The sequence below is a fragment of the Salvia miltiorrhiza genome, chromosome 1, assembly GCF_028751815.1.
Source record: "Salvia miltiorrhiza cultivar Shanhuang (shh) chromosome 1, IMPLAD_Smil_shh, whole genome shotgun sequence".
NCBI lineage: Eukaryota > Viridiplantae > Streptophyta > Magnoliopsida > Lamiales > Lamiaceae > Salvia > Salvia miltiorrhiza.
In genome coordinates this window covers 32,804,928-32,818,662 of record NC_080387.1, presented here as the reverse complement: position 1 = coordinate 32,818,662, position 13,735 = coordinate 32,804,928, and the positions used below count along the sequence as shown (strand labels likewise).

Below are 13,735 nucleotides of genomic sequence, written 5' to 3'. Positions count from 1 at the left end.
AAAGGATGTGTTCATTTTTTTGATCGTCGAAATAATATAATTTGCGAAAAAGTGTATGTTTGTATTTTATTCTCACAACATCGAATATTAGCATGTTCATCAGTATTATAATGAACATGCTAATGTTCACAATAAAAAACTAATGAATGTGTCTCTGTTCGTTGTCATGTTCGTACAAAGACTAATGAACATACCAATGTTCGTTTACATATGCTGAGAAAAAACAAATGAACACAGCTATGTTCGTACAATAAATAAATCAAAATAATACGGTCCAAGTATTAAGTTCTAACACAAATCTTTTATTCATGTTCAAATCTTTTTGATTTCTTTCCCTATTTACAACTTATCAAATTTTTAATCCATGCTCAAACACGTTCATGTATCCAAATTCACGCTCTATTTGTATATGCAACACGTTCGTAAAAATAACTAATGAACATACTAACGTGTTGGTGATCACATACAAAATACTGATGGATGTATCTACGTTCGTTGATATGTTCGTATAAAAAATACTAAACATACTAATATTCGGTGACGCACGTTTACACAAAACAAATGAACACCAATATGTTCGTACACTAAGTAAATAAAGATACTAAGGTTCAAATATTACGATCACTTACAAACTGTATCACATCATACAAGACATTCACTATTACAAGGGATTTCGTAAGGATACAAAATTTATTAAATATCATACAAAATTTATTAAATTTCGTAAGGTAACATAAGTTACCTTGAATCAGATTCATCAAACAGAGGTGATATGCTTCCCAGGGAAACTAAACCTCACCAATTTAGCATAAATGATGACGATTAACAAAAATATGTTCTTTTACGAACACATAAACGAACATTATTTATGATCATTTGTATTTTTTAGAAACATTGTGTTACGTGATTCCACTGTTATATCAACCAGTATATTATTGTAAATCTATACAATAATTTCGAAAAACATTAGTATGTTGCTTTGTCTTTCACGAACATATAACCGAAGATTCGCATGTTCATTTTTCATCTTACGAAATCAACAACAAACATAGCAACGAACATATAAACGTTCAACGAAATGTTAAATTATTATTTGGGTTCACACATTGTATGAATATATGAATGATAAATTATTAATGCATATGAGTTATACATTGGTAAAAACAGAATTGTCAAATCATATTAAAATCCAATAAATAATCCAGATTAACTAAAATAACAAGAATACAAAATTTGATACGTCCAACCAATATGTTTAAATGTTAAAGAAACCTAGAAAAAGTAATTTATACAGCTCTGTTATAAACCTAACAGAATATCATCAAATTTGGTAGGATTAACTGTTAGCTCAGCACCATAATTTGTAGACGAATCCGCTAAAACTCCATCCTTATACTTGTTCTTTTCCCAAGAAATTATAGATACGCAATATCTCACCCTCAATATGCGTAGATGAAGGTTACTGGCATTCAATAGGCCAGTCATCCAACTAGCCGATGTATCTCCAGCAAAAGTCTCCATATGCCTCATCATATACAAAGAAGAATCAATTGTGTTGTTTTTATCTGCCCAGTTGAGTTGAACAACTTCAATTGTGGATTTTTCAACCGACGCCGCACTCAAATGTTCTCCGTTATCGTTTAGAAACTCGGACAATAGAGCACGCTAAAATTTAATAAAGTTATGTTAAAGATTTAAAGTGAAGAAATTATCGTGCATTCTTATAGGTTCAAAACTTACAAAAACATCACACAAGAGATCATAGTTGCTTCCAACAGGATGATGATTCAGCTGGACTGAATTGTCAATAATGAACATCAACTCCTTGCGTAAGTCAAAACAAAGAAGATATGGGTGACCATCTGGAAATACAGGGAAGAAGAACTGCAAAAAAATGAAAAATATCAGTATAATTATAAAACCAAATAATTTTTTAACAAGCGATCAAAAAATTACCATGTCAATTAACCCCAGAGCATTGGTTTGATACAAACGCAACTCACGATCCAATCCAGCAAAGAATGTTCTTTTACGACTTACATGCGACATTTCATTGTTGTAAATGCAATCAATCTGTGTTTCATCAAGTCAAACACAATTTACATAATCTATATACATCAACCTCTGTTACTTATAAACATAATATCGAGTACTTACATATACGTCTGTAGAGGCAAAGAATCTTATTGGTTGTTTCGCAGAATCAGATATAGACATGTGATTCAAAAACACAGACCATGCATTAATTATTGATGGCTGCACTACACAATCGCTTCTCATAGAAACCAAATCATATCTATGCAACTCAACATCCTTGAACATGAAAATAACCATGCCACTGAAAATGTAAACAAATATAAAATTAAATAATATACTTAATATTAATATAGATGATATGGTCTATTAAGTTTGAAAGTGCCCGTACTCGTCAAGAGAATCATTGTGCATACAATGCATGGCAATGGCCTTTTCTCGACAGCTGAGCGGAGTCTTAATGCACAAAATATTATAAATATCATATGCTCCGTAATTCAGTTTCTTAATAGGAAGATCCTTCAACACACACCCAAGTATCGGTGATTCTCCTCCAACACCCTTATTTCAAATACAGCAACATTGTCATATCCACTTAGAATAACGAAACAAAAAAGTAAAATTAAGAAGTGTAAAAACCTATTAAAAAAAATAACTACCAATATACCTCGGATTGCAAGTCAACTACATTCTCATCCAATTGAGCAAAAACTGATCTCATTTATTCCCATGATACAACTGTTCGCAAAGATAATGAATTCAGTACAATTACGATTTCTTTAAATGTGAAACTATTGTAACATACAATATGATCTAAATATAATACCTTTGTTGGCGTGTGATATAGGCTATTTTCTTTTCTATCACTTTACTAGCACTGGAATTGGTCTGTTTAAACATTTAAATGGTAAACCATAAAAGTATTTAAATGAATATGAATATGCAGAATTTGTATTTATTGAAAAAACTACATCCGCCAGTAAATAATTTTACTTATATATGTACCTTGAACGAACTTTGCTTACTTGACGATGGAGGAATTTCAATAAATTCTTGAACCTGTAAAAATTTGTCAAATATAATTGTCTCAATGTATTAGTAAATCCATAAAATGAATTAAGTAACTATACCTTCGTGTCAATAGCACAATCGTCATCTGAAATGTCCAGATTGAAACTTGGAATTCCAATTTCCTTTGGATTGAAGCTCTTTTGTTTGGATATAGCCTCAGAGGTTGTTGCATCCATCTATACGTAGAAGTCTTTTGGATAAACTATATCATCTTCCAAATCAACAAAAATAGGCTGTTGGGGCTCTGTTTTAGGTTCACTTATGACTAGACGCACACCAGTTAGTCTAAACACTTCTTCAACACTTTCTTTAAAAAACTTCGGACTGTTTCTCCTTCAACGAAGCAGTGTTTGCAAATACGCCTAAGGCTGCAATGTCATTTGCAACTTTCTTAGCATCCTCCCTGAGTTTTTTGGAGACAATGTAGTCATCAACCACACATATCCTTGCTTGAGATTTCGGTTGGTGCTTATTATCTGAACCATACCTAGACGGCAATTTCAATGGTTCACGCAATCTGCCTATACCAAATCTTTGTCATTTCATTTCTATTCGCTGGCATTCGCGTAGATCATAGCTCGACCAGTTCAACAAAACGGGGAATACTCTCTTAGTGATTGCTCCACTGATGTTGATACGATCAACATAAAAAAGCTGGAAAAAAATATAAAGAATATATTAATTGGTTTACATAAATTATAGAAAAAAATGTAACAATATACATATTTAAATAAAACATGCTAAACAACAATTTAATCTGTTACAAAACATATACTTACCACCAGAAATAAAGATGGACCTATATACATCTTTGATTCGTTGCCATTCCATGTGTCTCTATTCTCAACCAAACTTCTTAGCATATATTCAGCCCAATCCCACTTGTCGAGATTATCGACGTCAAACAGAGTATACAATATGTGCGGGTGAACTGTTCCATTAGAAAAGCTTTCAAATAGTGAGAAGCACATTGCAATCATGAAGTGTCTCTTAAACCAAGTTCCTCCATTCTTACAACGGACCATTTCATTAAGTACAAGCCCAATCTTGATTTTATCGCGATTCCCAACACCAAACAAGGAAAACCACTCATCAAATAGCGCATGGTTCGTTTGGCGATCAAATCTTTTGATCCTTTGAACTCCTTTCGGTAAACCAAATACACGATAAACATCATCTACTGTAACCTTCAATCGAAAGTTAGAACTGATTTCTAGTTCACAAGTTTTTGGGTTGAAACTTTTCGGTGCCCAATATGCAAGTCTGCCAGGAAGCTCCTTCACTGTTAAATCTAATAGATAACCAAAACCAGTATCTCGAATTGCATCTTGTTGGGCAGCATTAAGTTTCAACAAAGAATCGTGGAATGATGCTAGTGTTGTCCTTGTATTCAAAGATAAAACTTTTGATCTAGTTATCTGAGATGGACAACCGATGGAATTAGCTTTGCTTACAAGCTCTCCACCATTATCATCGTCAACAACAATGCATTCATTCCTTACGGTTACTGGTTCAGAATATTTGACATTAGTGTTTGGATACTTCTTGTTATAACCTGTGGATTTGACTTAACGAAACAAAAAAAAGACTGTAAAATGTAGGACAAACAGACAAAACAAGCAATATATGGATAGCTATAAGCAAACAATTAAAATTGCAGATCTTACCAGGGGTAACATCAAATATATTGATGCGACTGGCAGGTCGAAATGAAATGGGTGTTTTTCCTACATATACATAAGATATTTAACAAGAAATTGTGGTTGTATTAATGAACTATTAGGATGTAATATAGCTACGCGTTGTTGGCAGTATACCTTTATCACGTCTGAAAGTCTGTGAATTTAGTAACTTTTTTCTTTTCTTATCCGGTGAAATTGAAGAATCACTTGCTGTATCTGGGAAAAAACTTAGAATCTCATGTTAAATGAACTTAAAAATACAATTCATTTGGATTAACATTTACCTGCAACGACAAAATCATTGCCATGCTCCAACTCCATCACTAACATACATTAATAAAATTTAGAATGCCAACAAACGAAATTATTTAATAAATGTATTGCATGCATTCATGATCAGTGATTGTTCGAATATTGGTTCATGATATATAACAATAAGTTCGTTAAAACAGAACAGTAAAGAATATCAGATACAAGCAGTTCATCGAATAAGATATGTGCATAACAACACCGAAAAAGGTCAAATTTGCGTAAAACCCAACTAGCGTAATAACTAGTAGCTTGATAGGAAATCTATTGCAAAGTTTTATCCATGAACGGTTTATATTTCAATCCAAAAAAAATGCAGAACTCACAGTCGATTGAGACGATGACGAATCACCAGGGCGATCAAATCTTCAAATCTATATTCGGTGAAAATAATGCTTAAAAGAAAAAATATCATTGCCAGTATAGCGTAACAAACAATATTTTTACGAAAGGCAATGGCGTGATTCACGGGATTTGTGGAACGGCTGAAGTTCTGTGAAATATGAGTTCACCTTTTTACCCTTCTCGGTTCATTAAAACCAAACAAATAATATGTCACGACCGGTCCTAATTAAGGATAATTAAGCCGGGAAACCGTGACTAATGGAGGGAGATTAGAAGCGGGGTAGAAAGGGGATAATCAAACAAGAAAGGATCGCAGTATCATTGTTAACAACAGGGATATTTATAATATAACGGAGTTTTAGTCGTATAGACTCAAATAACTAGTAAGTTCGGATAACTCCGACTTATCCAAAATAACATAAAACTTCTGAGTACGCAGCGGAATAAGGTTCTGATTACATGTATGAAGACATGTAACCCTAGAGTTCATTAATACACAATAAGACAAAAGAGTCCCGCTCGTCACTTCATCACCATCGGCAGCTGCTCAACCTGCACATTTAGAAATATATGCAGGGCTGAGTACAAAAGTACTCAGTGGGCACATATGCCTACTATGAAATATAACATGCTTCGTAAAGTTGTAAATTGTCATGCCATCATAAACAGTACAGCAAGGGAGTTTTTCGCTAAAAAGCCAAAGCTTACTAAATTCATTTGTGATTCTTAAAGTTCGTCTGCAGACTAAGTTCTCTTGTAATCTATCATATCTGGAACTGTGTGCCGGAGAGGTGGCCACCTCTCACGGACACTTGACCGGCCAACCCGCTAGATGACTCACGGTCACTAGTGTACACTAGCCCTGGCAGGATAGCTATCAACTGCTCAGGACCCGAATTCGATTGCATAATAACTGGCAAAGCCACATCAGATAGATATCATACCAAACATTGAAACATTTATGGCAAGACAACATTTGAAATAATTTTCAGTTCAAAGATTTTGCAATGAAATAACTGTTCAAACATAACATTAAACTCATTTGATATATATGAAAGTAACCCACCTGATAGTGATTTTCTGTGATACGAAAGCTCCTCAACAGATTATCAATCTCGCCCTTGACCTTTATTACGAGAATATATGTACATATATAAGATATTTGCTCGAATAAAAATCCTCAAATGAGAATGTATATTTAACTATGCATGATCCTTATGCATGAATTATTATTCTGAAATAATAATCAGGGAATTTCTATTGTTAATCCAGGCTATCGGATTTAAACAAAAGTAAGTCTCGTCTCATGAAACCGGATAATTAATTAAAATTAATCTATTCTCTTCAGGGTGTTCTAATCCGTCGATTAAATAAATTCCGCTTCTCGTAGTCGATAGAAAATAATTAAATACTTCAGCTTATTCGCTTTAAAAACTCATAATTAACCGGGCTTAATAATGAGAATTTGAAATGTTATGAGTTCGAATAATTAAAATGCTCAACATAAGGTAGCCCAATAATTAATTAAGCAGAAATGGGCCTGGATAGCTAAAATGAAAGGTCCAATTGAAATAATTCATTGGGCTTAGTAATTAAATAATTCTTGGCCCAAATGATTAAATTGGAAGCCCAATCTAAATAAATGGAAAGCCCAAATCTTAAAAACAATTACAGCCCAAATAAATAAATTTTGAAAGCCCAGCTCTCTCTCTTTCTCTCACAAGTATCGGACTCTCTCTCTCTTCTCAAGCCAAGGACCGACACTCTCTCTCTCTCCCTCAAGCCAGCCGCACGCCTCTTCTCCCTCTCACTCTCGACTCGCCTTCACACGAGGCGTCCGCCGCCGCGACTCCGGCCGACGTCGACTGCCTCCGCGCCTAAGCCCGGCGTTCTCCTCCCTCTCCCTCTTAAAGCAATTCACGCCTTTTTCTCTCTATTCTTTCTCAAGGTCAGCCGCTTGGTCGGCCCTCCCAAAATTCCAGTCGGTTCCATCTTTTCCGGCCGTCCAGCCATCACTGCTCCGGTCAGCTTCGATCGGCGACGTGTCCAACCCCGGCGTCGTCATCTCTCTCTCTCCTCAGGCAGACCCAGTCGAGCCCTAACTCAAGAAATCATCGCCGCTGTCGCTGCTACTCCTTCGCCCGGAATCCAGCAAGCGGTCGCCGTCTGGGAGCGGTTCGATCTCATTTCCCTTCTCTATATTTCCCCCTCCGACCTCTAGCCTTGGTTTCCAGAAAAGAGGAATTTGCTACTGTCGAGCGGCCGCTGCTCCGGCCCTGGTACCGGTCGGTTTCGCCCCCCCTCCAGTTCGGTATCGCCGTGGCTGCCGTCCTCGGGTCTTGATGAGATTGGGCGAGTTCGCCCCTGTCGTAGCTGTCTCAAACCGATCGAGGCAGTCAGCCATCCCCTCTCTTAAAAGCTAAGTCAAACTATTCTCCATAGTCGGTTCTTAACGTGAATTAGGCAAGGATAAGGTCTTTATTCTAGTTTTCATTCCCCAGTTGAATAGTCTATTGTGAAGGCAAGAAATTAATCTAGGTATTGTTTGCTTCTGTATCATATGAATTCTCATTGCTTGTGGCTCGCGTGAAGAAATGTAATTACATATGAACTGATTTCTGTGCTTGTGACTTTGCTAAGTCCATAACCTATACTCATCTATACATTCAATATTTCTACTTAATCATGCTTGTTGGATGAAATGTAAATGGGATTCGAATGAAGGGAGCTTAGTATATACCTGTAATTGCTTGTTGTTGGTGGCTGTTTGTTGCTATTGAATTTAATGAGGAGATAGCTGAAATTTTCAGATGCTTATTGACATATGCAGGGGAATCAAGAATGGACTGGTGGAAAAACTTAAACCAAAGCTTACCTGTTCGAAGTTTGGCAGCAGGAATCAACGTACTTACTCTGAATTCTTGAAGAATGAATGATTAGTATGTTGGCTGAATGATAAAGCCTTTGGAGGTGGTGGTTTAAAGGTTGATAGATAAATTAAGAAAAGGGGATTTGGTGGTGCACTTAAGTGTGCTAGCCACTAACGTAAAGAAATGTTAGAAAGGTGTAAAAGATAATGATAGTGGAGGCTTAGTTATTGTAGGGAAAAGAAAGATGTTGTTGTAGTGCTGGTGGTAATTATGCGTATATAGTGTGATGTCCTAATTGTAAATAATAATAAATCTTTGTATCTTGGTTACTCAGTGCATCTACTATTTAATCGCGTGTTTGCAATCAAATATTGGCTTCTGCTCATTATTCATGTATAAATTAAATACATAGATTTAATTCAATTCACAAGCCATTTAATATCTAGATTAAATCCGTAGATTTAATCTGCGTTGCAGTCGGAATAATTTCTCGACTTCAAGTAGCACTAAAAAAATATAACTGCTTCTATTTCTTGATTAATAATTAACATGACTTTGCTAAGTCAGTTATAACTTGGAAATAATAATTATTGACTGCTTTAACAATATAAATTCAGGATCATAAGCTGAATTCATATCAGGATAATAACCGTTTTCATTCACTGATGAACAAAAATAAACACTCATTACTGGATTTAAAATATATAAAAGAGCGGGTCACTACATACTACCCCTCTTAACAAAAATTTCGTCCCGAAATTTGCATATTTCTTCTAAAACAGTTCGGGGTATTTCTCCTTCATTTTGTCTTCAAGCTCCCACGTGGCTTCCTCTTGTCCGTGGTGTCTTCATAAGACTTTCACTGATGTGATTGCCTTATTCCTGAGTTGTTGTACTTTTCGATCTAGAATGGCCTCTGGTCTCTCTTCATAACTCAAGTCTGGGCAAAGGATCATCTCTTCTTGGTGGATTATGTGCTTTGGATCAAAAACGTATTTTCTGAGTTGTGATACGTGGAAAACATTGTGAACGTTTCCAAAGCTTGGCGGTAACGCCAACCTATAAGCTACTGGGCCTATTCTCTCCAAAATCTCATAAGGTCCTACGAATCGGGGCCTAAGTTTTCCCTTGACACCAAACCTAGTTATCCCTTTGGTAGGAGATACCTTTAGGAAGACCTTGTCTCCTATTTCAAAACATAACTCAGTTCGACGTGCATCAGCGTAAGATTTCTGTCTATCTTGTGCCTCTTTTATTCGCCCTCTGATCTGGCGGACTATCTCAACCATCTCATTGACCATGTCTGGTCCTAAAACTTTTCTCTCACCCACTTCATCCCAATAAAGCGGTGATCTACATTTTCTTCCATATAATGCCTCATATGGTGCCATATCGATAGTTGCCTGGTAACTGTTATTATAGGCAAATTCAATCAACGGCAGCACTGCTTCCCAACTTCCACCTCTGTCTAACACCACTGTTCTCAACATATCTTCAAGGGTCTGAATTGTCCTTTCAGACTGCCCATCTATCTGCGGGTGGAAGGCGGTGCTGAAATTTAGCCTCGTGCCTAACTCCTTCTGTAAGCTCATCCAAAATCTAGATGTGAACTTCGAGTCTCGATCTGATGTGATTGACACGGGTACACCGTGTAAGCGTACAATCTCTCGAACATACAACTGAGCTAGCTTGTCTGACCCGTGTGTGATCGGTATTGGTATAAAATGAGCACATTTTGTGAGTCGATCCACTATTACCCAAATGGCAGTGTTTCCTCTCTTTGTTTTGGGCAAATTGGTCACAAAATCCATTGCGAAGTGCTCCCACTTCCATTCTGGAATTTCTAATGGTTGTAGTTTTCCATATGGCCTTTGGTGTAAGGCCTTCACTTGTTGGCAAGCTAGGCATCTCTCTACAAAGGATGCTATGTCTCTTTTCATGCCTTCCCACCAAAAATGCTTCTTTATATCTTGATACATCTTAGTACTGCCTGGGTGGGCAGTATAAGGGGTATCGTGAGCCTCACTCATGATTTTATCCTTAAGCTCATCATCATGGGGGATGCATATCCTTCCCTCAAAGAGGATAGCATTATCTGATGCTTCTTGATAATTCTTGACGCCTCCTTTCCTTACTGCTTCCCGTAGTTTTTCCATCTTCCCGTCTTTTCTTTGTGCTTCTACGATCATCTTCCTCAAGTTAGGTACTGTTGCCACAATGCTTGCTATCGTCCCTGGTGGTTTAACCACTTCTATGCTCATTTTGCTAAATTCCCTTATGAGCACCGTCTCTCGAGTGATGAGAGCTCCCAATTTAGATTGGGTCTTACGACTCAATGCATCAGCCACTACGTTGGCCTTGCCTGGGTGATAGTTAATACCGCAGTCATAGTCCTTCACTAGTTCGAGCCATTTCCTCTGTCTCATGTTGAGGTCCTTTTGCTCGAAAAAGTATTTCAAGCTTTTGTGGTCTGTGAATATCTCGCACCTAACTCCATATAGGTGGTGTCTCCAAATCTTTAGTGCGTGCACCACTGCAGCTAATTTCAGATCATGAGTCGGGTAATTTAGTTCATGTGGCCTAAGCTGTCGTGACGCGTATGCTATCACTTTTCCTTCTTGCATTAGTACACAACCGAGTCCATTTTTGGACGCGTCCGTGTAGATCACATATTCCTTGTCAGCTGTTGGGACGGCTAACATTGGTGCCGTAGTAAACTTTTCCTTGAGTTCTTGGAAGCTCTTCTCGCACTCCTCTGTCCAAGAAAATTTTATTCCCTTCCTGAATAGTTGCGTCATTGGCCTTGCAATTTTGGAAAATCCTTCCATAAACCTCCGATAGTAGCCTGCCAATCCTAAGAAACTTCTTATCTCATTAGGGTTAGTAGGCGATCTCCATTCGCGCACTGCTTGCACTTTCTCAGGGTCCACTTTAATCCCTTCTGACGACACAATATGGCCTAAAAATGTGACTTCGCTGAGCCAAAACTCGCACTTGCTGAATTTGGCATAAAGGCGCTCCGTCCTCAACGTTTCTAGGACAATTCTCAGATGTTCCTCATGGTCTTTCTCGTTCTTCGAGTAGATCAGGATGTCATCTATGAATACCAAGACAAATTTGTCTAAGTACGGATGGAACACTCGATTCATGAGGTCCATGAACACGGCTGGCGCGTTGGTTAGCCCGAATGGCACAACTACAAATTCGTAGTGGCCATACCTAGTTCGAAACGCCGTCTTAGGTACGTCTTCTGGTCGAATCTTCAGCTGGTGATAACCAGACCGCAAATCAATCTTCGAGAACACGCTTGCTCCCTTGAGCTGGTCGAAGAGGTCATCTATCCTTGGTAAAGGATATTTGTTCTTGAGTGTCACTTTGTTCAGTTCTCTATAGTCTATGCACATTCGCAATGTGCCATCCTTTTTCTTCACGAAAAGTACGGTTGCACCCCTAGGTGATACACTTGGCCTAATGAATCCAAGATCCAAAAGTTCTTGCAGTTGTATCTTGAGTTCTTCCAACTCTTTAGGAGCCATTCGGTATGGTGCCTTCGAAATGGGAGCTGCCCCGGGCTCCAAATCAATGGTAAACTCAATTGGTCTGTCCGGTGGTGGCCCTGGCAGAATCTCTGGAAATACATCTGAAAAGTCCCGTACAATTGCTACATCTTCTATGCTCCTTTCAATTCCTAGTTCTCCGTGCAAGTATACGAGGTAAGCTGGGTATCCCTTATTCATCATTTTCGTTGCTTGTAGGGCGGGGATGATCATCTTTCTTCTCCCCATACTAATTCCGTGGAAATGTGACGGCTCCCTTCCTGGGGGTCGAAACGATATCCTTCTTTCGTTACAAAGGATGGTGGCATAGTTCTCGGCTAGCCAGTCCATTCCTAGGATTATGTCCACATCTCCCACTGGTATAACATATGAGTTGTTCACTACAATCTTGAGTGACCCTATGTTCAGTTCTAGGTTCAAGCACACATGTTTGACTATCGTCATCCCTCCTATAGGTGATGATATACTCAACTCCTGGTCAGCTCTTTCCATCTTAAGTTTTAAGGTGTCGACACATGTACTTGAAATGAAAGTATGCGATGCGCCCGTATCAAGTAGAAGTACAACAGGAGTATTGAGTAGCATGCCCATACCTGCCAGGTTTCCCTGGTTGTTCTCGGGCTGCTTCTGCCTCATAGCATAGGCTCTAGCATGACGAGGCTTTTCATGTTGTTTCTGTTGTCGCTGCTGTTGTTGGCGGGCCTGTTGCTGATACGGTTGTTGAGGTTGTGGTTGATACGGTAGCTGTTGGTGCTGCTGTGGCTGCTGATACTGTGGTTGCTGCCTTGGGTATGGTTGGGGCAGAGCTTGGATTGCTCGCAGAGGTGGAGCCTGGATAGGTGGGTTCGGCCTTGAACTCGTTCCGTTTTGCTTATTCGGGCACCGGTTTGCATAGTGCCCCTTCTGGTTACAGATATAGCAACTATCATTGCCGGCCTTACAGATTCCCACATGATTTTTGTTACATTTGGGGCAATGTGGGGCCCTCTGTTGGTTATTTCCCATCTGTTTCGGTGCACTCTGGCCTCCATAGCCCTGTGACTGGAAGACCCGTCCCTGCCATGGCCTATTCTCGCCTTGGTTCGGGTTACTGTTGTCCCATCTCCTTTTTCCTTTGAAATTCGGATTATAACTTTGATCATGTGGAGGTGATGGCGTAGGTACAGTTGCAGGTCTTTCTCCAGGCATGGCTGCCTCAATGTCTAACGCTCGGCTGAGCGACTCAGTGTAAGACAATCCTCCGTGGCTTGCCAAAGCCATCCTAATCTCGTGCCTCAGACCGGCACAAAACTTTTCAGCCATCTTCTCATCTGTGTCAACTTGTTCCGGCGCATATCTAGACATATCGCAGAACATCCTGTCGTATTGAGTTACCGACATCTTCCCTTGTTTCAGATTGTAAAATTCAGCCTCCTTTTTCTTGCGGTAGCTCTTGGGTATATACTTGTCATATATACCGGCTTTGAATTGTTCCCAAGTCAGGTTTTCTAACTGCTCTGCTGTCATCGTTTTCATCCGTGCTTCCCACCAGAAATCAGCTGACCCAGTCAGCTGAAAGGACATACAAGTCAGGCGCTCTTGGTTGGTGCAACGCAGGAAGTTGAAAATGCGCTCAATAGCGCGAACCCAAGTTTCAGCTTCTGCCGGGTCTCCTGTCCCGTTGAAGGTAGGTGGGTTCTGTCGCAAGAATAATTCTTCAATCCGTCGTTCTGGCTGAACAGGTGGTTGAACTATTTCTGGTTCTGGCCCTGTTTCTGGGCCTCTTCCTTCATTTCGGGGAATCCTGCCCCCTCCTCTTGGTCGTCCTCGTTTTGACGGCATTCTATTAGGTCAAAACACAAGTTGTTAATGCAACATCACAAGGCAT

The 13,735-nt window shown here is 38.9% G+C and overlaps 2 protein-coding genes across 3 annotated transcripts in view; one reads left to right on the top strand and one right to left on the bottom strand.

The window, feature by feature from the left end:
- LOC131020541 (uncharacterized) overlaps positions 1-13,735 on the top strand; it is a 1,142,091-nt gene that overhangs the window by 98,472 nt on the left and 1,029,884 nt on the right. The window lies entirely within an intron of this gene.
- LOC131020520 (uncharacterized) lies at positions 1,437-5,627 on the bottom strand. Of its 2 annotated transcripts, none has more exons than XM_057949382.1 (12): positions 5,072-5,627; positions 4,923-5,003; positions 4,773-4,832; positions 3,885-4,672; positions 3,165-3,759; positions 3,040-3,093; positions 2,861-2,922; positions 2,426-2,772; positions 2,158-2,338; positions 1,957-2,073; positions 1,741-1,884; positions 1,437-1,665 (listed from the first exon to the last, which is right to left on the bottom strand). In XM_057949382.1, the coding sequence occupies exons 1-5, from the start codon at positions 5,115-5,117 to the stop codon at positions 3,643-3,645; spliced, it is 1,092 nt and encodes a 363-aa protein (XP_057805365.1). In that variant the 5' UTR covers positions 5,118-5,627; the 3' UTR covers positions 1,437-1,665; positions 1,741-1,884; positions 1,957-2,073; positions 2,158-2,338; positions 2,426-2,772; positions 2,861-2,922; positions 3,040-3,093; positions 3,165-3,642. The 2 variants fall into 2 exon arrangements, with proteins under 2 accessions (XP_057805365.1, XP_057805374.1); XM_057949391.1 differs by having other exon boundaries at positions 2,702-2,772.